Source organism: Eubalaena glacialis, chromosome 17, assembly GCF_028564815.1.
Source record: "Eubalaena glacialis isolate mEubGla1 chromosome 17, mEubGla1.1.hap2.+ XY, whole genome shotgun sequence".
NCBI classification, from domain to species: Eukaryota; Metazoa; Chordata; class Mammalia; order Artiodactyla; family Balaenidae; genus Eubalaena; species Eubalaena glacialis.
Window position 1 is genome coordinate 33947631 of NC_083732.1, and position 26627 is coordinate 33974257.

Below are 26627 nucleotides of genomic sequence, written 5' to 3' on the forward strand. Positions count from 1 at the left end.
AATGCTCAATAAATAAATACTTTTTGAATAAGTTAATAAGTTCCCTCCACTCTCTACCATGTGGTGAGGGGCCTGCCCCCTCCAGAGTGGCTGGAAGTTGTCCAGTTGTGCTGGGAACTGAGCTGGTTGATGTGATTCGGAGACAAAGTTAACAAGTCCACTGAGGCTGCACGGAGGCTGTGTGTGTGTGTGCTTAGTCCAGTGCTGTTCAGCACTTTCTGCTGACTACTGAATTCATCTCTCATTTGGCTCCAAGTTCAAAAGAATAAGAAAGATATTATTTTGGGGTATCCTCGAATCCCAACATTTTTATCATTAAAACTTTTCATTTTAAGTGGACTTATTTTATTAGAGAGCTATATTGCTTTTTAAAAGCAATGTTAACTAGATCATGTGCTTCTATTACTCTCTAACACACATGGGTAAAGAGTATTTGTCCAATAAGCAAATATATTCATTTCTAAATGCACCATGCAAACGGGGGGCAGTAAAAAATGAGAACACTGCAGCCTTCTCACTTACCTCTCCAGGCTCTTAACAGAAAGAGTGTCCCCAAAGCCCAACCAGCATGGGCTCTGACTTTTAACTCCTTTCCTCTCAGAGCATCTGTGGGCCAATAAAATGTCCCTGCCCTGAGAAGGCAGGTGTGAGAAGGTACAGTGCTTGTCAGAAAGGAACACTAAGCTTCCCCTAAAAGACCAACATATTTCTGGTTTTTCTTTGTTCTCACAAAGCCAATAACCATCCACCATGCACCCTTGTGAGGCCACTTCCTCAATCCTTGCTGCAATTCCCAGGTACCTGCACACTGCAGACCAGTGAGATGCACAGTTCAGCCCCTTTAGGCCTTTCACAAATACATCTTAGATGGGATTGCAGAAGCTTGGGTTCAGTTGCTGGAATCTCATGCCTAGCGGTTAATAACCACCTCCAAAGAGTGCCTCACAAAACTACACCCACCAAGTGACGACACATGCACATGCTTATTGATTTATGCCACTGTTGACCTCAAAGATTGTTCATAGACTTAAAAATAGAGAGTGGTACAGCCACTTAGGAAGAGAGTTTGACTGCTTCTTACAAAACTAAACATATTCTTACCATACGATCCAGCCATTTCTTTTCTTGATATTTACCCAAAGGAGCTGAAAACTTAGGTCCACACAAAAACCTGCACATGGATGTTTACAGCAGCTTTATTCATAATTTCTAAAACTTGGAAGCAACCAAGATGTTCTTCAGTAGATAAATGGATAAATAAACTGTGGTACATCCAGACAGTGGAATATTATTCCATACTAAAAAGAAATGAGCTATCAAGCCCTTAAAAGACATGAAGGAAACTTAAATATATATTACCAAGTGAAAGAAGTCAATCCGAAAACACTACATACTGTATGATTCCAACTATATGACATTCTGGAGAAAGCAAAACTATAGAGACAGTATAAGATCAATGGTTGCTGAGGGTTGGGGAAGTGGGAGGGATGACTAGGTGGAGTACAGAGGGTTTTTAGTGCAGTGAAACTATTCTATATGATACAATAATGATAGATATATTCCATTATACATTTGTCCAAACCCACAGGATGTGCAATACCAAAAATGAACTGTAATGTAAACTATGGACTCTGAGTGATTATGACGTGTCAATGTAGGTTAATCAGTTGTAACAAATGAACCACTCTGGTCAGGGGATGCTGATAATAGGGGAGGCTATGCATGTGCAGGGGCAGTGAGTATAAGGGAAATTCCTGTGTCTTCCCCACAATTTTGCTGTGAACCTCAAACTGCTCTTTTAAAAAGTATAAATAAATAATAAAAGAGAAATCATATCCTTCAAGAACAAAGAAGTGGGGGAAGAAGGGGTACGTCTCTGTCAGGGAATTATTAGCACCACTTTCCCTTCTACTTAGAGCTCTAAGGCATTAGGGCCATATGCTACAAACAACATTCAAACCAAAATAACAAATGAAAGATTACCACTACTAAGATGAGAAAATGAATGTGTTGAGATGGGGCAGGGTGCTGAATATATCTACTTCCTTTCCTTGATGGTTCAAAACACTGCTAACTCCCTGCCAGATCCTGGTAGAGAGGTTGGATTCACACACTTCCCAAATCGTAAAATCTAGAAATACATATTCCAACAAAACCTTAACTAGATATAAAATTACTCTACAATCAAGCAAATTGGAGGTAGTATGGAATTCATTTTTAAATTGGCTGTTGGCTGAATATAAAAATCAGCAGTTTAAAGGCCCAGAATAATTTTCAGCAACTAAGGCTTACGCATAACTTAAGAGACTCATTAGCTTCTTAAATTCTTAAATTTTCAGAGCCTATGAAAGCAGTATAGCCTGGCTATATATTTCAACCAACACTCAAAGCACCTAACACCAGGTAGCGTCAGAAAATTTTTTAAGAAATTGATAAAATGCCTCAGTTGCCTGCTGGAGCAGAGGGAGGAAACAGAGCAGAAAAAAACAAAAGACAAATACAACCAATAACAAAACCAGTCATCTCACAAACTTTTAGACTGAAGGCCTCCCTCCAGATTCTTGCAGGATTTCCTCCTTTGCCTGATTCCTTTTAGATGTAATAATTTATATGGTGATCCTATGGTAAAGTTTTATGTGAGTCACCAGTTTGTTCTATGTGTCAAACAACCTAATGCCTTCCACATATTCTTCTCCTGTAACTCAGAGCAGAACAAGACAGGAAACCTGTACTCTCTCAGAGACAAGACTCTGCCAACATAGGCCAACTTCCTGAGAAGATGAGGGTTCCCATATTTTTAATTTGCTGGTAACTTATTGTAAAGGGAGACTTATTTTGTTCTTTGTTTGTTTTGAGGGGACACCTAAGTTAGCTTGAAATTACCTTTGATTTCAAACTCAAGACTAAACTTTATCAGACAGAACAGGAATCTGCCCAGTTCTGCCACTTGCTAACCAGGTAACATTGGGAAAGTAACAGTAACTGAGTGTTTGCTACTAAAGCACTGTTCAAACTGCTTTACTTAGATTCATCCATTTAATCCTCAAAAAGACCCTTTGAGGTGAGACCCAAGGAGACAAGGTAACTGAGTGGGAGAACAAGTAACCCACTCAAGATCACAGAGCTGGTAAGACAAAGAACTAGGATTAAACTAAGGTAACCTTTTTGTTAAAGCCTGTACTCTTAACCACTTTACTGGTGGGTTTAAAATTTTTTAAATGTAACCCACTATAAGAAATATTTTTACTATGACCCGTAGTAAGAAATATGTTCTACAACACAACCCAATACATATATATTTTATCAATTAAGACTCACCTATAACTTGAGAGTCTTTATTATATGTATAATTGAAACCAAATTTTATGAAAATATACTTATTCATTTCATGCAGTACACTGGTATTTTTCTACTGTATTTTATTGTTTAAAATTGCTTGTCAATCCTCACCAAACTGATTTCAATTTCCACTGAAACTCATGACCTGAACTTTGAAAAACAAGGTACTACATTTCTTTTTACCACCATGGGAATTTTGTGAGGATTAAATATGATAACGTGTACAAAACATTTAGCACAATGCCTGACACAGACTGTGCACCCAGTGCATGATAGTGATTATTACTGATCTTGTAAATTAGCAGTAAGTAAGGGAGGTAAGGACACTTAGGTGGAAAACCTGACTGGAGTATAGATGAATTTATGGCCTGTTGGGATCTTTCCTGGGCAGTGAGATAGGGAATTTCCCCAGTATTTTGAATTTATATTGTAATGGAAATCCACATTTAGAAAGAGACCTGGCTTGTAGCTAACTCTGATTTCCTCTTCTTCACTATAAAGGACAATTTACAAGTTGCTATGCCTCTCTGCTGGAACCCTCAGTAAACCCAATTTATTCATTTATGTTCCCGTCCCACACTACTCTGGACACTATGAGCTTTACAAAATTGGTCTTCAGCTGGGGAGGTACACTCATTTCCTACTGATGCTTTATTAATTACCACTAACTTAGTGGCTTAAAACACAAACTTATTATCTTACAATTCTAGGGGTCACAAATCTGAACCAGATCTTACTGGGCTAAAAGCCTTTCTGGTGGCTCTGGGAGACAATCCCTTTCTTTATGTTTTCCAGCTTCTTTTTAGTTGCCAGTATTCCTTGGTTCTTCTTCCATCTTCAAAGCCTGCAACAGCAGGTTGACTCCTTCTCACATCAAATCACTCTAACTCTGACACTGATTCTTCTTCCCTGAATCTTCTGCCTTCGTCTTCCATCTATAAAGGATCCTTGTGATTATACTGGGTCTACCTGATAATCCAGAATAAGTTCCCTATTTTAATATCTTTGATTTAATCACATCTGCAAAGTCCCTTTTGCCATGTAAGGTAACATTCAGAGGCTCTGGTGATTAGGATGTGGACATTTGGAGGGGGAAGAGGGTCAACTATTCTGCCCAACACAGGAGACAAACCATACAAAATAGCAAATAAGATTTAACAACAACAACAATAACACAAAGCATTTATTGAACATTTACTATACAGTAGGCATTGTGCTGAGTGCTTTACTTGCTAACTCATTTCCTTGTTGAGAAACCAAGGCTCCAAAAGATCAGATAGTGTCAAACCTAGGTGTGCCTGACTTCAAAGATCATGCTCTCAACCACTTGACTACATAGTTAAGTACTAGATGTGTGTACATTTAGTGGTTTGCAACTTCTCCCCAGCAAGTACTCCTTTTTCTCTTTCCCCCCAAGAACGATATTTTGAAAAATTCTGTATGTTAATTTTTTTCATTAATCAAAGATAATTGTAACAGCTGATAGCTTTGAGCTAACCTTTTTGCCTCTTTGGATTTATATAGTTACAGCCAAATAATGCAACTTAATATTTTATTTAACATATTTTGGCATCATTTGGGAATACTGAAGCATAACCCACTTTGTAGATGCCTAGGAGTTCAGAGAAGAAGGAAATCAATGGGGGTGGGTGGAGCAGTCAGAAGAAATAGGGTCTGACTTCAGTCTCAAAGAAGCAGAAATTTCAGGTAGACTAGAGAAGAGAGAAGATCATGAATGAGAAGTGAGAACAAGTACATGTAGGAATGAGACATAGGGAGCTTGTTAGGAGAACTGGAAAAAAGAAATTAAAGAAGAATAAATAAAGCATTGAGGCTTTGAAAGATAGGTAAATAAAGTTAAATTTAACCAGACAGTAAAATGCAGAAGCTGGAAAATTTCTGAGCAGGAGCCCTTGGGCTTGGGGAGATTAATCGGCTAGAACAAAGAGCATGAAAGGAGGAAGTGAGAGACTGGCAATTGTAATTCACCTTCCAGGAGGGAAATTGGTGGCTGGGAGGCATAGAAAGGGGTAGAGACTAACTTTTCACTATACCCCTTTTGATTCTTCTAAATTTTATACAATGTACATGTATGAGCTAATGTAATTATAGATACATATATGTAATATATATAATGTATAAGTAACATATAGAAGCAGACATGTATGTAAGACTATCATTACTGACCCAAAATACCATATAATAAAACTACACATCTACTGTTAGCACACTTAAGAATTAAGGATAAACCACTCCTCAGTTGTACTCTGCACCCCGCAACGCCTGCCCTGAGTAGAGCAACTTCAGCAATTTTCTCATTGGTTTAAAAAATTGATCCTTTAGTCTCTGTCTACCTACCTCATCCTAAGCATCAACTCCAGGTTGGGCTGGTGCCCAAGCAATTATATATTGCTCTTACATGTTTGCCCAACTTGAATGAGAACCTACTTCAGAACTGACTCAGAAATCTCACAGGATGCTGTCATTCACCCCCAGGATCAATGATCAATAATAGAGTTTATAAGGTCTATACCTCCTGACCCAGCTCAAGGTCCTGACTCAGACAGTGCCTGCTAGCTGGCCTCATCCCCACACCCAAGGCTCCACTTCATCACCAGTGTATTGGCATCAATATTTATCTTTTCAAAGGAAATTTTTTATCTCATAAATCAATAGGTATCCTGTTGTTATCCAGTTGTTTTGTTTTTAAGAGATAATTAATGAAATAACTTCATCAACGTTTTTGTGGGAAGATGTTGAACCTTTGTACTTTCTGAATAATCTATGTTTTATTTGTAGTGTTAGAAAGCTCAACAGTGAAAGCAAGTACCCCATAATGCCTAGGCACACAACCTGCTGCATTAGTGCTCTGAGCAGTAACTGAGACAAATGGAGGACTATAGAATTATTCAAATGTTTTGAGGTTTAGGGAGAGTTGCATTAGAAAACAATTCCTTAATCATACTGTGACTTAATTACATTCAAAGCCATAGTGTCTAGCTCTTGCAGTTTAGAAGTTATACATGAAGATTACATAAATAAATACAAGTTACAGCAGGCAGAGGAGAGAGATAATAAACCAAAACTGACTGACACAGCTAGATCCTAAAAGCCAGTTTGGTTACTCTTTGAACATTTTGCCAATTTTCATGTGTAAGATAACATGCTATATTGTATGAATGAAAGTGTTATATCTAATTATTTGATCTGCCTGTCTTATGTTAGTCAGTGGAGAAATATTTATTGAGCTCCACACAGATGAGTAATTTTAGAAACCATGTTAGTAAGGAAACATCCAAGGGTGGAATAAGTGCTAAGCCTCTAAAAACTGTTCTCTCTTTTCTTAAAACTCCTGGAAGGCAGGAAATACCCTGTGTTTTTCTATATGTGCCTTGTCCAGTGTTCACCCTCAAATGACACTAAACTAGAACAAAGAAAACCTTAAAGAAGAGCCATGATTCAGAACTAAAATTAATTAATATGTCACAGTTCATAAAGTACTTCCCTTACGGATGAGGAAAGCAAGTTTCAGTAAGGATAAGCAATGCAGGTACTAAAATAGAGACTGGGGTTAAAACCAAACATGATCCTGTTAATGTGTTTTTATATGTGTGATTAAGGCCAAGCCTTTGCCCATCTACCCACAGATTATAGATAAGATGTTACAAACTCATATTATGGAACCTGACTCTTAAAACATTTTATTGCCCCAGAGTGTAGTGAGGTACAGACTTCATTCACCATGCTATTGCTTCTTTGCAACATGCAGACCCACCAGTTGTCCTGGTGGGACATGGTTCTCATACTTGGATTTTGTAGCCCTCTCTAAAATGTACCAAAAACTCTCTGGAAGCAACTAAAAATGATTCTCTCCTTTGAACTGACCTTCAGATCACCTCTTTCTGTAAGTTTTTCTCAATCATTTACACTCTACAAAATAATAGTGATTAAATTCCTCATTCACTAAATCTCTGGTAACCTCCATACTTCAGCATGAATATAATTGAACATCTTTACAGTGTTTCTGTTAAATATTTGTGTGCATAAACATATGTACACTCTGTTACATCTCCAATGATAGCTTCTTAATAACAGATATTTCAGGCATTTAATTCAGATGTATGCACCATTTGAGTACTCACTAAATAAAAATATATACAATGCTTTTATTCTAGTAAGTTCATTACCTCATCACAAAGCAAATATAAAGAAAGCTGCAAATTTATGATATTCGGCTCTGACTTTTACATGTATAGGTCCTGGTTTTACTGTGATTCTAGGATACTATATCATGTACCTCATTAATAAGGGCCCTCTGATAAACCTGAAATAAACCATCTGGTTTACTCCCAGTTCTATCACCTTTTACTTGTAATACTTGAAGCTAGTCAATCTACTCTTAGACTTAGTTTTCCCATCTTTAAAATGGGAATTGTTGGGGAGAACACTTACCACCATCCCCTCATTCCAGGTATTTTCTTCCAGGAGGAGTTCTTTCGCTGGAATAACATACCCAGGTTCTCGCTGTACCATCCATTCCCCTTCCCTCATCAGGCCAGTACTCCTTCCTAGGGGAAGAGGAGTATCTTACCTGATTTGTAGGTTTGGTAACATAGTAGCTCATCTTTTTTTCTTCCCTTTCTCTTTGGAATCTTCCTGCCTTTATAATATCATTTATTAGCCCCATCATATCTCAATAGGGATAATAGTTACAACACAACCTTGTCTTAATGATATTGTATTTGGTAGAATGTAAAACACTTTTATGTGTGAGAAGTTAGTATTTCAATTTTAATACTTCTTTCATCTATTTATTTCATAATAAGTTTTTAAAGAAGATTGATATATTCATTCAATCAGATGACTAAGTTTTCACTAAATCTACTAAAAGGAATAAACTTAATACCTAATTATGCTTAAAATAAAATATCTTCTATCTAACATATTCAGTTGTACATGGTTTCTTTAATAATATTTTAATTTTCTAAATAGGTGAAAGAAAATACTACTGCTACTTAGACTACAGTCTAAGAGTTTAGAGATAGAGTTTAGATTCAGAGAGTTATCAGAATATTGGCTGCAAAGATTTTTAAAAATCTGGTACTTTTGTCATAATTTTACCTCTATGAACTATAACGATTTTTAAACATGAACTTGTAACTTTGAAAAAACAAAAACTTGAAGTGAGCACACCAGAGAATTCTGCATGCTTTTCACCCAAGAATTGCAGTCTTCTACTGGCTGTAACATCCTTCCACAGCCTAAGGTGATAGTAGGTGGATTATTATCACTTTCATTGTCCTAGGCACTGTTGAACAAAACAGATACGGCCCATGTCTTCAGAGAGATCACATTTGAAACAAGAGCATGCCTACACAGTTTTTAAGTCATTTTTCACTAATTCATAAGGCAGTCTTGACAATCATAAAGTTGATAATTCTCACTTAGACTAAAATTGGCAAGGCCCAAATATTTTACTTTGAGAAAGAGAACTAATACTTATTGGGTATAATCTTATGCACATTATCCTATTTAATTCTCCTAACACCCTTAAGAAAAGTATTATTTTCACTATAGAATAGATGAAGGAAATGAGACTCACTGAGATTACAAAATACTGAAGAGGTCATACACATAGATTAATGAAGAAGGAGACTTTTAACTCCATTGGGTGCCAAAGCCCCATATTTTTCTGCTAGAATCAGATCAGTTAATGCCAATTATATTCCAATTCCAAGTTGTTATTATAATAAGGAAGATTTCTAAACAATAAAAATGATGTATATAAAGACTTAAGTCGGGAGATTAACCAAGATGGCGGAGTAGAAGGAAGTGCTCTCACTCCCTCTTGCGAGAACACCAGAATCACAACTAGCTGCTGGACAATCATTGACAGGAAGACACTGGAACTCACCAAAAAAGATACCCCACATCAAAAGACAAAAGAGAAGCCACAATGAGACAGTAGGAGGGGCACAATCAGATTAAAATCAAATCCCATAACTGTTGAGTGGGTGACTCACAGACTGGCGAACACTTATACCACAGAAGTCTACCCACTGGAGTGAAGGTTCTGAGCCCCATGTCAGGCTTCCCAACCTGGGGGTCCGGCAACGGGAGGAGGAATTCATAGAGAATCAGACTTTGAAGCCTAGTGGGAATTGATTGCAGGACTTTGACAGGACTGGGGGAAACAGAGACCCCACTCTTGGAGGGCACACACAAAATAGTGTGCACATCGGGACCCAGGGTAAGGAGCGGTGATCCCGGGGGAGACTGAACCAGACCTACCTGCTAGTGGAAGGTCTCCTGCAGAGGTGGGGGGGGGTGGCTCTGTTTCACCGTGAGGACAAGGACACTGGCAGCAGAAGTTCTGGGAAGTACTCCTTGGTGTGAGCCCTCCCAGAGTCTGTCATTAGGCCCACCAAAGAGCCCAGTGTTGGGTTGCCTCAGGCAAAACAACCAACAGGGAGGGAACCCAGCCCCACCCATCAACAGTCAAGTGGATTAAAGTTTTACTGAGCTCTGACCACCACAGCAACAGTCAGTTCTACCTACCACCAGAGCCTCCCATCAAGCCTCTTACATACCTTCAAACACCAGAGGGCAGCCAGCAGAAGCAAGAAAAACTAAAATCTTGCAGCCTGTGGAACAAAATCCACATTCACAGAAAGATAGACAAGATGAAAAGGCAGAGGGCTATATACCAGATGAAGGAACAAGATAAAACCCCAGAAAAACAACTAAATGAAGTGGAGATAGGCAACCTTCCAGAAAAAGAATTCAGAATAATGATAGTGAAGATGATCCAGAAGCTCGGAATAAGAATGGAGGCAAAGATCGAGAAGATGCAAGAAATGATTAACAAAGACCTAGAAGAATTAAAGAACAAACAAACAGAGATGACCAATACAATAACTGAAATGAAAACTACACTAGAAGGAATCAATAACAGAATAACTGAGGCAGAAGAACGGATAAGTGACCTGGAAGACAGAATGGTGGAATTCACTGCTGCGTAACAGAATAAAGAAAAAAGAATGAAAAGAAATGAAGACAGCTTAAGAGACCTCTGGGACAACATTAAACGCATCATAGGGGTCCCAGAAGGAGAAGAGAGAGAGAAAGGAACAGAGAAAATATTTGAAGAGATTATAGTCGAAAACTTCCCTAACATGGGAAAGGAAATAGCCACCCAAGTCCAGGAAGCACAGAGAGCCCCATACAGGATAAACCCAAGGAGAAACACGCCGAGACACATAGTAATCAAATTGGCAAAAATTAAAGACAAAGAAAAATTATTGAAAGCAGCAAGGGAAAAACGAAAAATAACATACAAGGGAACTCCCATAAGGTTAACAGCTGATTTCTCAAAAGAAACTCTACAAGCCAGAAGGGAGTGGCATGATATACTTAAAGTGATGAAAGGGAAGAATCTACAACCAAGATTACTCTACCCCGAAAGGATCTCATTTAGATTTGATGGAGAAACCAAAAGCTTTACAGACAAGCAAAAGCTAAGAGAAGTCAGCACCACCAAACCAGCTCTACAACAAATGCTAAAGGAACTTCTCTAAGTGGGAAACACAAGAGAAGAAAAGGACCTACAAAAACAAACCCAAAACAATTAAGAAAATGGTCATAGGAACATATATATCGATAATTACCTTAAACGTGAATGGATTAAATGCTCCAACCAAAAGACACAGGCTTGCTGAATGGATACAAAAACAGGACCCATATATATGCTGTCTACAAGAGACCCACTTCAGACCTAGGGACACATTCAGACTGAAAGTGGGGGGATGGAAAAAGATATTCCATGCAAATGGAAATCAAAAGAAAGCTGGAGTAGCTATACTCATATCAGATAAAATAGACTTTAAAATAAAGAATGTTACAAGAGACAAGGAAGGACACTACATAATGATCAAGGGATCAATCCAAGAAGAAGATATAACAATTATAAATATATATGCACCCAACATAGGAGCACCTCAATACATAAGGCAACTGCTAACAGCTATAAAAGAGGAAATCGACAGTAACACAATAATAGTGGGGGACTTTAACACCTCACTTACACCAATGGACAGATCATCCAAAATGAAAATAAATAAGGAAACAGAAGCTTTAAATGACACGATAGATCAGATAGATTTATTTGATATTTATAGGACATTCCATCCAAAAACAGCAGATTACACTTTCTTCTCAAGTGCGCACGGAACATTCTCCAGGATAGATCACATCTTGGGTCACAAATCAAGCCTCAGTAAATTTAAGAAAATTGAAATCATATCAAGCATCTTTTCTGACCACAACGCTATGAGATTAGAAATGAATTACAGGGGAAAAAACGTGAAAAGCACAAACACATGGAGGCTAAACAATACGTTACTAAATAACCAAGAGATCACTGAAGAAATCAAAGAGGAAACCAAAAAATACCTAGAGACAAATGACAATGAAAACACGATGATCCAAAACCTATGGGATGCAGCAAAAGCAGCTCTAAGAGGGAAGTTTATAGCTATACAAGCCTACCTAAAGAAACAAGAAAAATCTCAAGTAAACAATCTAATCTTACACCTAAAGAAACTAGAGAAAGAAGAACAAACAAAACCCAAAGTTAGCAGAAGGAAAGAAATCATAAAGATCAGAGCGGAAATAAATGAAATAGAAACAAAGAAAACAATAGCAAAGATCAATAAAACTAAAAGCTGCTTCTTTGAGAAGATAAACAAAACTGATAAACCATTAGCCAGACTCATCAAGAAAAAGAGGGAGAGGACTCAAATCAATAAAATTAGAAATGAAAAAGGAGAAGTTACAACAGACACCGCAGAAATACAAAGCATCCTAAGAGACTACTACAAGCAACTTTATGCCAATAAAATGGACAACCTGGAAGAAATGGACAAATTCTTAGAAAGGTATAACCTTCCAAGACTGAACCAGGAAGAAACAGAAAATATGAACAGACCAATCACAAGGAATGAAATTGAAACTGTGATTAAAAATCTTCCAACAAAGAAAAGTCCAGGACCAGATGGCTTCACAGGTGAATTCTATTAAACATTTAGAGAAGAGCTAACACCCATCCTTCTCAAACTCTTCCAAAAAATTGCAGAGGAAGGAACACCCCCAAACTCATTCTATGAGGCCACCATCACCCTGATACCAAAACCAGACAAAGATACTACAAAAAAAGAAAATTACAGACCAACATCACTGATGAATATAGATGCAAAAATCCTCAACAAAATACTAGCAAACAGAATCCAACAACACATTAAAAGGATCATACACCACGATCAAGTGGGATTTATCCTAGGGATGCAAGGATTATTCAATATACAAAAATCAATCAATGTGATAAACCATAATAACAAATTGAAGAATAAAAACCATATGATCATCTCAATAGATGCAGAAAAAGCTTTTGACAAAATTCAACACCCATTTATGATAAAAACTCTCCAGAAAGTGGGCATAGAGGGACCCTACCTCAACATAATAAAGGCCATATACGACAAACCCACAGCAAACATCATTCTCAACGGTGAAAAACTGAAAGCATTTCCTCTAAGATCAGGAACAAGACAAGGATGTCCACTCTCACCACTATTATTCAACATAGTTTTGGAAGTCTTAGCCACGGCAATCAGAGAAGAATAAGAAATAAAAGGAATACAAATTGGAAAAGAAGAAGTAAAACTGTCACTGTTTGCAGATGACATGATACTATACATAGAGAATCCTAAAAATGCCACCAGAAAACTACTAGAGCTAATCAATGCATTTGGTAAAGTTGCAGGGTAAAAAATTAATGCACAGAAATCTCTTGCATTCCTATACACTAACTATGAAAAATCTGAAAGAGAAATTATGGAAACACTCCCATTTGCCATTGCAACAAAAAGAATAAAATACCTAGGAATAAACCTACCTAAGGAGACAAAAGACCTGTATGCAGAAAACTATAAGACACTGATGAAAGAAATTAAAGATGATACCAACAGATGGAGAGATATACCATGTTCTTGGATTGGAAGAATCAATATTGTGAAAATGACTATACTACCCAAAGCAATCTACAGATTCAATGCAATCCCTATCAAATTACCAATGGCATTTTTTACGGAACTAGAACAAATCATCTTAAAATTTGTATGGAGACACAAAAGACCCCGAATAGCCAAAGCAGTCTTGAGGGAAAAAAACGGAGCTGGAGGAATCAGACTCCCTGACTTCAGACTATACTACAAAGCTACAGTAATCAAGACAATATGGTACTGGCACAAAAACAGAAACATAGATCAATGGAACAAGATAGAAAGCCCAGAGATAAACCCACGCACCTATGGTCAACTAATCTATGACAAAGGAGGCAAAGATATACAATGGAGAAAAGACAGTCTCTTCAATAAGTGGTGCTGGGAGAACTGGACAGCTACATGTAAAAGAATGAAATTAGAACACTCCCAGCACCATACACAAAAATGAACTCAAAATGGATTCGAGACCTAAATGTAAGACCAGACACTATAAAACTCTTAGAGGAAAACATAGGAAGAACACTCTGTGACATAAATCACAGCAAGATCTTTTTTCATCCACCTCCTAGAGAATGGAAATAAAAATAAACAAATGGGACCTAATGAAACTTAAAAGCTTTTGCACAGCAAAGGAAACCATAAACAAGATGAAAAGACAACCCTCAGAATGGGAGAGAATATTTGCAAACGAATCAATGGACAAAGGATTAATCTCCAAAATATATAAACAGCTCATGCAGCTCAATATTAAAGAAACAAACAACCCAATCCAAAAATGGGCAGAAGACCTAAATACACATTTCTCCAAAGAAGACATACAGATGGCCAAGAAGCACATGAAAAGATGCTCAACATCACTAATTATTAGAGAAATGCAAATCAAAACTACAGTGAGGTATAACCTCACACAAGTTAGAATGGGCATCATCAGGAAATCTACAAACAACAAATGCTGGAGAGGGTGTGGAGAAAAGGGAACCCTCTTGCACTGTTGCTGGGAATGTAAATTGATACAGCCACTATGGAGAACAATATGGAGGTTCCTTAAAAAACTAAAAATAGAAATACCATATGATCCAGCAATCCCACTACTGGGCATATACACAGAGAAAGCCGTAATTCAAAAAGATACATGCACCCCAATGTTCATTGCAGCACTATTTACAATAGCCAGGTAATGGAAGCAACCTAAATGCCCATCGACAGACGAATGGATAAAGAAGTTGTGGTACATATATACAATGGAATATTACTCAGCCATAAAAAGGAACGAAATTGAGTCATTTGTTGAGACATGGATGGATCTAGAGACTGTTATACAGAGTGAAGTAAGCCAGACAGAGAAAAACAAATATCGTATATTAACGCATGTATGTGGAACCTAGAAAAATGGTACAGATGAACCAGTTTGCAGGGCAGAAGTTGAGACACAGATATAGAGAACAAACGTATGGACACCAAGGGGGGAAAACCACAGTGGGGTGGGGATGGTGGTGTGCTGAATTTGGCGATTGGGATTGACATGTCTACATTGATGTGTATAAAATTGATGACTGATTAAAAATAAAAAAGACTTAAGTCATCATGATGTATATAAAGACTTTAGTCATCACTTTTGTAGATACCATTGTAGAGCTTATTTATTCTGTAGATAGCAATGTAGAGCTTGTGTCCCATACTACATACCAAAGAGCCATTCACATCATAGACAGTCAATAAATGCCGAATTAAAATGTTAATATGTAAAAGAAAAAGCAAATTATAGCCAATGGAATTAGTTCCATAAAGTTTAAATTATTCCTAACAGACACTATTATTTAAGAGACACATCAACACTTTAATATTGCTAGACTGAACTTCTTTAAAAGATATCCTTGCTCACATATAAAATAACTCTTCATATAAAAGTGTGTTGAGTGCCAAATCATTCACACTCCATCTCTCAGTACTCTATTACTTCGTGAGAACAGATGAACTGATTCAGAATACAGCAATATAATTTCCTTTGTTCAATTGCTGGCTATGCCTCTTAATAGCTGTGGGACGTTACACAAGTAATTAACATCTCTGTGCCTCAGTTTCTACATCTGCAAAGTTAGAGTGATAATAGCATCTATTGCATAGTGTTGGTGTACTAAGTGAGTTACTCTATGGAAATTGCTTAGAAGAGTCCCTGACACGTAGCAAGCATTATATAAGTGTTAGGGTTTTGTTTTTTTTTTAAATTCATTTATTTATTTATTCATTGGCTGCGTTGTGTCTTCGTTGCTGTGCACAGTCCTTCTCTAGTTGCGGAGAGCGGGGGCTACTCTTTGTTGCAGTGCGTGGGCTTCTCATTGCGGTGGGTTCTCTTTGCTGTGGAGCACAGGCTCTAGGCATGTGGGCTGCAGTAGTTGTGACACGTGCGCTCAGTAGTTGTGGCTTGCAGGCTCTAGAGAGCAGGCTCAGTAGTTGTAGAGCACAAGCTTAGTTGCTCTGCAGTATATGGGATCTTCCCGGACCAGGTCTTGAACCCGTGTCTCCTGCATTCGCAGGCAGATTCTTAACCTATAAGTGTTAGTTATTATTGCTGTTGTTGATATTGTTGTTGTTGTTGCTGTTTTAGAAATTCAGTACCTCATGTCCATATCCCCATAATCCACAAAGGACTTGAAGGGTGATATTATGGCCAACCAGAATCTCTTCCTCAGGAGTTCTGGGCTATGAAAAAGAACCAACACCGTAGACAAGTCCCTAGAGAAGTTAGAGGAGCCAGTTCTTTAACTGAAATGCAGATAGTGAGGGCTCCAGGCTGGGTAATAACTGCTCTATGAATCTGCCAATGTCCTCTATCCAAAGACCACCAGGAACACATCTGCAGTTCTATAAATCTGGGTTTACTGACTCATTGCAAGCAGGAGTTATGTGTACCATGAGGAATCAGGACATCTCAGTAAGAGGATGTTTGTTAGAAATAATTTATTATAGGATTTGGACTTCTTGTAGGTGATTCTGAGGAGCATTCAAGGAAACGGGTATCTTCCCTGCATTGGATGCTCTCCGGAAGCAGGAGTGATTCTCTGATCAGGTATCTTAATAATTTATATCTAGACAGTGAGAATAATGAAATTGAGATAAAGCTATAATTGGTAAAGAAGAAGCAGGTACTCACTATTAGCCAGGAAAGGGCAATGTTTGCTCATTTTTGTGGTTTGAACAATGTTTTTACCTCTGTCTGTTCAAACATGATAATGAAGTGGTCTTATTTTTTCTTGCTCCACTACAGTGACAAAATAGTCTTGTCTGAGGTTGGTGTTCTATGAAAGTGTTTATATTGAACAGGAGAATGCCACAGATTCATTGGGAGTGCCAGGCCAGCTCCCAGCTAATAAGAGCTGCTTTTCTCTTTCTTAAACTAGGTAAGAATGTTTTGCTTGAAGGGCAGAGCTGGCCAGGAAAATAACTATTATTATTATTATTTACATAGATTGACAGGTTTATAACTTATAAAGTTCTTTTATATTCATTGTATAACTTGAGTCTCTCAGAACAATCCTGGGAGATAGGTAGGCTATAGGGCCTCCACATTGCACAACTCTAGGGGGCCCATTCATAACGTATTCCACGTGAATGGCACCTCCCCACTGTGAATAGTGTCCTTGGCAGGAGTTGTGCAACAAGGTTTCCCTGGCAGGGCAGACATTTCTATTCCTTTTTACAATTATAAAAATTAAGTCAAAGAAGCTTCCTGAGTGTTCCTTAGTTCCCAATAAACCTTAGAGTTCTCTCTGGCAACCTGTTCAGCTGCTGACGTTGGATCCCTGCTTCAGTCATGTTTCCGATTCCAAATTGCACCAGCCGGCGCTGTTATGACCTAGACTAGAGGTCCCCAACCTTTTTGGCACCAGGGACCGGTTTTGTGAAAGACAATTTTTCCACGGACTGGGTGGGGGGGATGGCGAGCGATGTGGAGCGATGGGGAGCAGCAGACGAATCTCCGCTCGCTTGCCCGCCGCTCACCTCCTGCTGTGCGGCCCGGTTCCTAACAGGCCACGGACCGGTACCAGTCTGCGGCCCGGGGGTTGGGGACCCCTGACCTAGACTATATTGGCTACTACAATAAGAAAAGCTCTGCCTCCTTCCACAACTTTGTCTATGCTTGCCCAAAAAAGGATGCTAAAAAGGGTACTGAACTTATAATCTCTTTCATATAGCCACTGCCTAAAGCAGAAAAAAAAAAAAGTGTGTCTTTGTCTCTGTGTGTGTGTGTGTGTATTGCCTAAAAAATATATCTTAGTATATTTTGCTTACAAGCTAGGAGTGACAGCTGGAGAAAATGATTTTGAGTTCTGAAGACATTTGAAAAAGCAAAATATCCTGCTTAATTCAGGAGCTAAAATTTTTAAATGCAGACTGAGCTACTGGTAACATATCTTTCCACACTCTTGGAAACCTGCCAAGTAAAATGTCAAAAGAAAATGGAATTTCCCATGAAATGTCCATTAATAATAAATTTTTGTCCATCACTGTCTTTTTGTAGCTGGGAAATTCCCTCTTGCTACTAAATTCCTCTCCTGAGACATCATATAAAGTGAAACCGAAAATGTACTACCCTAGTGATACAGCAAGCAGTTCCCGGAAAGAATATGAGCTTTAATTCAAATAGATTTGTGCAGGAATCATGTCTCTGTAATTTAAAAACTCTATGACTTTGGGCAGTTTGCCTTACCTCTCTTCATTAAATTACCATGCATTGCTTCTTTCCCCTAATTTCTGAGTGTGCCCTGGACTTCACTATCAGACCCTGGACTTCCCTATCAGAACATTTATCACACTCTACTGTAATTGTATGCTTAGGTTCTATCTCCCTTAGAACACTAAAATCATTTTAAGGACAGAGACCATGTGTCTTTTGTTATCCCTGTATTTCCAGCACCTAGCATTATGGCACATAATATTTGTTAAATTTATTTGTTGTCTTAGGGGAGGTGAACTGGAGATCTGAAGAATCAGGAAGGCTTACTTTTCATTTACATACATTTTTATAATTCTTGTGGTTCTTTGTTATGGCAGTCCCTGGAAACTAATACACCCAGGTACAACTTTTAAAAACTTTTTATTTGGAGATAATAATAGACTCACAGGAAGTTGTAAAAATAATACAGAGTGGTCCCACATATCCTTCACCCATTTTCCCCCAATGGTTACCAGATGCTTTTAGACCAAAAAATAGAAAAAATTAGAATATGAGATGTTTTTAATTCTTGCATTTGTACTTTTTTAAGTAGTTTATTTTTCAACTTTTCTGTCTTGTTTCTAATTTAAAAGACTATGAGATATATCCCCTATTTTTTTGGATTTCCTTCCCATTTAGGTCACCACAGAGCATTGAGTAGAGTTCCTTGAGCTATATACAGTAGGTTCTCATTAGTTATCTATTTTATACATAGTATCAATAGTGTATATATGTCAATCCCAATCTCCCAATTCATCCCACCCCCCCCCACTTCCTCCCTTGGTGTCCATACGTTTGTTCTCTACGTCTGTGTCTCTATTTCTGCTTTGCAAATAAGATCATCTATACCATTTTTCTAGATTCCACATATAAACGTTAATATATGATATTTGTTTTTCTCTTTCTGACTTACTTCACTCTTTATGACAGTCTCTGGCTCCATCCACGTCTCTACAAATGACCCAATTTCATTCCTTTTTATGGCTGAATAATATTCCATTGTATATATATACCACATCTTCTTTATCCATTCCTCTGTCGATGGACATTATATGTATACATATAGCTGATTCACTTTGCTGTACAGTAGAAACTAACACAACATTGTAAAGCAACTATACTCCAATAAAAATTAATTTAAAAAATAAAATTAGAAAAATAAATAAATAGAAAGCACTTACAGGAATAAGAGGCATTGAAGCTTAAAAAAACAAACAAACAAAACAAAAAACAGACTATGAGAGATTTCAAGCATGCCATTTGAAGCTACCATGTCCCTAAAATAGCACATGCAGATATAAATAACCTTTATTCTCAGTAAATGGAAAATATGACTTAATATGATTCTACAGAATTTTGAATAGATGAATTCAACATACAGGTGTTGAGGCTTGTTTTTTAGCCTAATTTGCATAATTATTCTGATGTTTTTGTTTCTCATTTAGTTGATGTAGTTTAGCATCAGTATTCTTTAGGTTTTCTGTCATTAGCCATTCATTATGGGCATTAATTAAACAATGTACATATCACTAAGAATACATATATTTTAAGCTGTATAATGGTGAAACTATCATGAAAGCTAAAGGTTTGAGGTTGTGATAAACAAATTGAAGCCAGATATTTAGAAGGGCTGCAATAAAAAGAATCTTAGCATTTAAATGAGTTTAGAAGCACTGAAATCCAGGAATCAGCAGATCAACATTATACTATCTATCTCGAAAAGAAATGAAAGGTGTGTGGAGAAACAGCACTCTCATTTGTCTGCAGAAAAAAAAATTGGAAGAACCTCAGTGAAGATCAATTCAACAATACAAACCAAAATTACAATGAACATAACTCTTTTGTCCAGCAATTCAGCTTCTAGGACATATATATGGATACACTTGCACATGTATGAAATGACATATGTAAGGATTACTTATTGCAGCATAATTTGTAATAGTAAATATGTGGAAACCAGCTAAGTGTCCACCAATGAGGGGTAAATTATGGTATATCCATCATCCAAAAAAAAAAAAGATGAGAAAGCTTTTTATGCATTTGTATGGAAAGATATCCGAAATAGATTACTAAGTGAAAGACAAGCAAGGTGAACAGGTATATACTGTAATACTAATTAAATAAAAGTAAGAGACATAATATACACCCACATATATTATTTATTTTGTATTTAAACCTATTAACCTTTTATTGAAGTATAACATATATATATACAGAAAAGTGCACATTGTGTAACCTCAAAGAATTTTCATAACTGAACATACCCATGTAACTGGCACCAAGAGTCTAGGTCCTAGATCAAGAAACAGAACATTTCTATCACCCCAGAGGCCTCATCATGTCCCTTCTAGTCACTATGACCACCCTACAAGAGTAGACATTATCCTGATTTCTAAAAGCATAGGCTAGTTTTGCTTATTTTTGTACTTAATAGGAATTGACTCATAAAATGTATACTCTTCTGTGTCTAGCTTTTTCATCCAGTATTGTATTTGTGCAATTCATCAATATTGTACACGGCTCAATATCATTGCTGTTTAGTATTCCACTGTGTAAATGGGCCACAAATCATTTACCCATTCTACTATTTATGGATATTTGGGTAATTTCCAGTTTGAAGCTATTATAAATAGCACTACTATGAACTTTCTAGTATATGCATATGCATGTCCATATACCTAGGCAAGGAATTGCTGAGGATCTGCATATCTGCAATTTTAATAGTACTGCCATACAGTTTGTAAAATTGATTGTACCAACTGACATTCCCACCAGCAATGTACAAGAGTTCCAATTGTTACAAAACCTCACCCACACTTGCTATATTCTGTCTTTTTAATTTTAGTTATTCTTGTATTTGTGTAGTGATATTGCACTGTGGTTTTAACTTGTAGTTCTCTAATGACTGATGATGTCGAGCACCTTTTCACATTCATTTGCTATTTGCTATTTAGATATACCCTTGTGTGAAGTATCTAGGTCTTTTGCCTAATTTTCTATTGAATTATCTGTCTGTTACACTTTTAAATTTTGAACCATGTGAATACTAATTTTTTAAAATTTAAAAGTAATGTAATTAAAAATATAAATAGGGGTTTCCCTGGTGGCGCAGTGGTTGAGAATCTGCCTGCCAATGCAGGGGACACGGGTTTGAGCCCTGGTCTGGGAGGATCCCACATGCCGCGGAGCAACTGGGCCCGTGAGCCACAACTACTGAGCCTGCGCGTCTGGAGCCTGTGCTCCGCAACAAGAGAGGCCGCGATGGTGAGAGACCCGCGCACCGTGATGAGGAGTGGCCCCCGTTTGCCGCAACCAGAGAAAGCCCTCGCACAGAAACGAGGACCCAACATAGCCAAAAATAAATATAAAAATAAATTTTAAAAATATATAAATAAATTTTATAGCGTTCTATGCTGCATGTTCTCTCCTTCTAGAATTATAATATACTAGTATTTCAGAAGCTCTAAAAAGTCTTAAAGTTTTCACCACCACAGAACAGTTGGAGAAACACTGTTTCCATTCTTGTCTAATTTTTAGTTTTCATGGAATTAATAATTGCTTCCTTTTTTCACTTGCTTATATTTTTTAAGTTCTCTCTCGAATTTTATCACATATTTCATTAGATCTATCAAACATCTATCAATATAACTACCCAAATACTCAAAATTAGTAATCTAAATAAATTCAATTACACTAACCAGTCTTCCTTCTTGGAGTCTGCCATCTTCCTTCTCCAGTGAAAACGATTGCTCTCTAATTCTGCCACATATCTTTCACCCTGGCATTTCCCTTCACATTCTCCTGGTCCTTTTTTCTGGATCCCATGTCTTTCTCTTTCTTGTCTTGCTCTCATGTTTTGTTGGAGCACATCCTCTAGTAACTTTCCCTAAAAAAAAAAAAAAAAAAAAAAAGGTGGATGGATGGATGGAAAATACATGTTTTCATCCTTGCATATGTGAAAATGTTTTTATTCTACTCTTATACTTGATGGATAGTTTGACTATAGGATTCTAGGTTGGAAGTTATTGTCTTACAAAACTTGAAATTTCACGGTAGTGTTTTAGCATAAAAGTGTTATTGTTGAGAAACCCAATGCCATTCTAATTCCCATCCGTTTATTCCTGCTTCTTCCCTCTGAAAACTTTTAGAATCTTCTCTTTGTTCTTAGTGTTCTGATCTTTTTAATGGTGTGCTTTAACATAGGTCCTTTTTCATTCACTGTGGGTAGTTGGTGGGCCCTTTCAATATAAAGATCTTTGTCTTTTGGTCCTGGCAAAAATTCTTGAATTATTATTTTGATCATTTCCTCCCTTCTTAATTTTTGTTCACTTTCTCTAGAATTCTTAGTTTGTAAACTGACTGGATGAATGAATGAATGGGAAAAGTTTTCTGAGCACTTTTTGTAGCAAAAAGCTTATTAAGGAATGAACCACAGATTATCAGACCATATCTTTAAAGCTAAGTATTTTATTTTAAATTATCAAATTTTAAAACACACTCTTTCATTACAGCTTCCATTTATTGTAAAATGTAACACTGCTACTCTCATTTCAGGCAATACAAAAATACAGGAAGCACTGATTTTCTGTAGGCAGAAATCCCTGATTGAAGTCAGGCATTCCCTATTACTTTTGCTTTAGAATTCATTAAATGCCTAGCATGGACTTGGTCTTGTGTATAATATTTGCACCACACTTTGCAAAATAGTCATTTCAGGTGTAGAAAAGTGTTTGTTTAAGGTTAAAAGATCTTTGCAGTCTTTTTTGGTTGGCATTAAACACCGCATTCTTCCCAGATCTATAAGAAAGAAATGTTTGCAGTCTTACCTGGAATCAAGGAAGGGACTCTCTCAAGGTTACTTTTCAATCTCTGTCTATAATTATGGACGTCAGGAGAGAAAAAAAAAAAGAGTCAGAAAAATACGTCCCTAGTAGAGAAGCACTCAACAGGAACTAAACATCTGAACTTTTAGACAGGATTAAACTCTGACAGCGCTTATCAGCCACCCCCACACGACTAAAGTAGTTGGAAGTGAGGTTAGATTGGAGTCCAGATAAGCAAGTGAATCTACACCCCTACCTGACTCACCGGGCTGAGAAGTGCGGAGCCCTAGTCAGTCACCACCCCACTCCCTCAAAAGGCTTTCCGCGCAGGCGCGGAGTCAGGAAACGGCAGCTGCCACACCCACCCCGCTACCTCCGGTGTTTGGCGATTCCCGGAAGACGCGCCGATGGGACCAGAGGAGATTCCTCCTGGATGGGAGGGTCCGCTGACTGGGTGTGAGGCTGCGGAGAGGAAATTTCCCCAAAAGAAAACCTTTCCAACCTAGCGGGTTGGGGGGAGAGAAGACAAATTGAGCGCCCCTGGCTCACTTCCCCACTCCCAAGCCCCCGCCCGAGCCCCGCCGGTGTGGCACACGTCGTCTGGGCACCACAAAGCGGAGATCTCGGGCCTCAGGCCGAGGCGGGAGCCTTGCTGGGAGGATCGCGGGCCAGGGGCCCTCATCCCCGCCTCGGCATCCGCCGCTGACGTCGCCTGAGAAGTCTGGGGAGGGAGGAGCTCCGACAGGCGGGCTCGGGTGGCTGGCAGCGCCTGGGAGGGCCAGGTCGGAGAGAGGAAGCTCCTCCCCTGTGCGCTCCGCCGCCGCAGAGTTGACCCGTCTCTAGAAGAGAAGAGTCCGCTCCGGCTCCGGGTAAGCAGCGGCTTGGCGTGGGCTGCGCGAGGAATGGACGGCCTCGTGACCTAGTGTCCCGCAGCCTGTAGGGCCTGCCGACCCGGCTTGCGCAAGGGGTGGAGCCGCGGGAGCGGCGGGCACTTCCGGAATCGACCGGCTTGCCTGAGTGCCCGCGCCACCCGCTACCATGAACGAGGAGGCCATCTGCAGCGCCCTGCCCACCATCCCGTACCACAAGCTCGCCGACTTGCGCTACCTGAGCAGCGGCGTGTCCGGCACCGTGTCTTCTGCCCGCCACGCAGACTGGCGCGTTCAGGTGGCCGTGAAACACCTGCACATTCGCACCCCGCTGCTCGACAGGTAGGGCGCCCCGGCGGCTCCACCGCGGAGCCCCGAAATCTGCGTCCCCCACCCCACTGGCTCTAACCCCGGGCAAGCGGGCTCTGAAGCCCAAACGACGGTGACCACTTGGGATCGGCCGCACACCTCGTCACCTCTAGGCAGCCGTTCAACGCTTGGGCTAACATGGTGGGGAGAGCAGGCTTCTCTGGAGATGCAGCAATCACGCTTCTTTTCACTGCCCTCTCCTTTTTTTCTTACTCCTGGGCCTCCTTTCTCCAGACACCAAAAATCAGCAACCACAGCCCAACTGTAAACGTCCTCTTTATTGAAATTGGGTTTTTGTTTGCTTTGTTTTTCCCTTATTTTTTTTTTTTGAAGTCGAATTCTAGGGCTGCACTGCCCAATAGGTAGCTCTTAGCCACAGGTGGCTATTAACTTTTTTTTAAAGTGGCTATTAGAAAATTTCAAATTGTATATGTGGTTCACATGTTTTTATTGAACAGCACTGCTCTAGAGTCTGGGACGTTTTGGTTTGGGCTTTTTGTTGTTTTTGGTTTACACATGTAGGCATGAAAGTTTAGATATCAAACTCAATTTAGTTTCTCCTCTTACCGTCACAGGGAAGGAAACCTGTCTCTAGAGGAAACTTGTATTATTTTTGCTAACAATAAACTGAAATCAGAAAGCTGTTAAATGACCAAAAATTTTGAATGTCTCTCCCATCCTGGAACAATTTTAGTGCAATGTCCAGATTTCAAGGGAAGGCTAGATTAGTTCCTGTTTCCAGAGAAACCTTTCAACCATATATATTAATCAGTGAGTCTAGTCACTAGTCTTGTGTATTTTTCTTCCAATAGGAATTTAACTAGGCCCTGCATTCAATTCTTAGTGAGTTAACATCCACGATTGCAACATTCTCCTATCCTCCCCCTATATCTAAAGTGAAAATATGTCATGCTAGATGCCTGATTAACCAGAGGCTGTCAGTATCCAACAGCAGATAAATTCCTCAGCTTCAGCCCTGCTAATGTTATTGACTTTCATCTGCCTGTGGCTTTTATTTGCTCTCTTGCTATCAGGCTTGGATGGGCTAGATCTCACAGTAAGTTTGAGACACCTCTAGAAATTGTTCCCGCTTTTGGTGTACCATAATCCTGATTTAGTGATATACAGGGTATATTTACCCTGGGTCTTGAATTCTGTGGAGCAATTACTGGGAAATTATGTGTATGTGTATGTAGTCAACTTTGAAGGGTGGTGGTTGATTAGAGAGGGTAGATGTATTTTAGAATCAACTATTAAAATATATGGAAATCTAGCACTGATGGACTCATTAGGTATTTTAAAGGAGATTGATCCTCCCATTTTGGATGCTGCTTCTCAAGATTTTAATTTATCTAAGTTTTGTGCCATTTGGGGCCAAGAAATGAAGAGAGTTCCCTTTCGTGCTCATTAACAATTTCATAATCTAAAATTCTTCACTAAATCGGGTAGGAAATTAATTCTGCTGTCAAAGAAGCCATAAGGACCAGTGCAACACTCTGGCATTACTGCATCACATTTTTTCTTCCACTTGTTACCTAGAATGTTAACATTAGCAGTATTTATGTAGTCTGAGCATAGGACTGGGCTATGCAGTTGACTCACAGGGTGTCTTATGTCCTCATTTATAAAGTGGGAATAACAGATACATGTACTTCTTGGGCTCTGGTGTGGATAATGTTTGCATTGTTCTTTGGGATCACAAAAGAAAAATAAGTTTATGTGCTGTAACATGTTCTTATTTTAGTGATTGGTGAATTATTCTCTGTAACCTGACTTCTGCCCAGTGAGTGGACCTTCCCCAACAATCTCCCAACTCCTTTTGGTAGATGGGTCTGATAGGTTGTTCAAATACCTTGTGTAAACAGTGTAACTGTTTTGTAACTGAAATTTGCTATGGGTAATTTTGGTAATATGTCTATAAAAACTGTTTTACATTTTTATTTTTTAAAATATAAAAACCTATTTTTAAACTGTTTTGGCTTTTTCTGTTTTCCCACTCATTCTTCCTGAAATCTGACTTCAAGAATTTTCCTTCTCTGATTAAGCAGTGAGTGGAAAAAACAAAGGCTTTAGAGTCCCACAATTGCAATTCAAATCTGATTCCAAGTCTGCCACTTATTGTTGGCATGACCATTAGAAATTATTAATTTATGTGAGCCTTAGTGCTCTCATATATAAAGTAGGGATAATGAAACCAACTGTAGTAGAGTGGCTGACACATAATAGGATCACAAGAGAAGGAAGAATACATCATACTCTTAATGGGAGGAGGAATTAGTATATTAAGTATCACTAAGATATCCCCTAGCATGCCCTCTCTATAATTCTTTCTCAGAGTATCCAGGAACCTTCCCGGCAAAGGTGCCACTCAATAACTGTCTTGTTGACCTACATTTCATGAGGTAAATACAGACCTGTTTCAGCTTAGGAAATATAAATTTAATTAAAGCAG

The 26627-nt window shown here is 38.5% G+C and overlaps 1 protein-coding gene and 1 long non-coding RNA gene across 2 annotated transcripts in view; one reads left to right on the forward strand and one right to left on the reverse strand.

Annotated features, from left to right (window-relative positions):
* LOC133076790 (uncharacterized) overlaps window positions 1-23692 on the reverse strand; it is a 43077-nt gene extending 19385 nt beyond the window's left edge. Inside the window, exons 1-3 of the long non-coding RNA XR_009697616.1 lie at window positions 23311-23692; window positions 22941-22987; window positions 21813-22000 (exon numbers count right to left, since the gene is read on the reverse strand). This is a non-coding gene — a long non-coding RNA (uncharacterized LOC133076790). The remainder of the gene's footprint in view (window positions 1-21812; window positions 22001-22940; window positions 22988-23310) is intronic.
* RIPK2 (receptor interacting serine/threonine kinase 2) overlaps window positions 23321-26627 on the forward strand; it is a 29977-nt gene continuing 26670 nt past the window's right edge. The window contains exon 1 of the mRNA XM_061171354.1: window positions 23321-24148. Within this exon, the coding sequence (XP_061027337.1) occupies window positions 23976-24148 (173 nt within the window). The 5' untranslated portion in view covers window positions 23321-23975. The remainder of the gene's footprint in view (window positions 24149-26627) is intronic.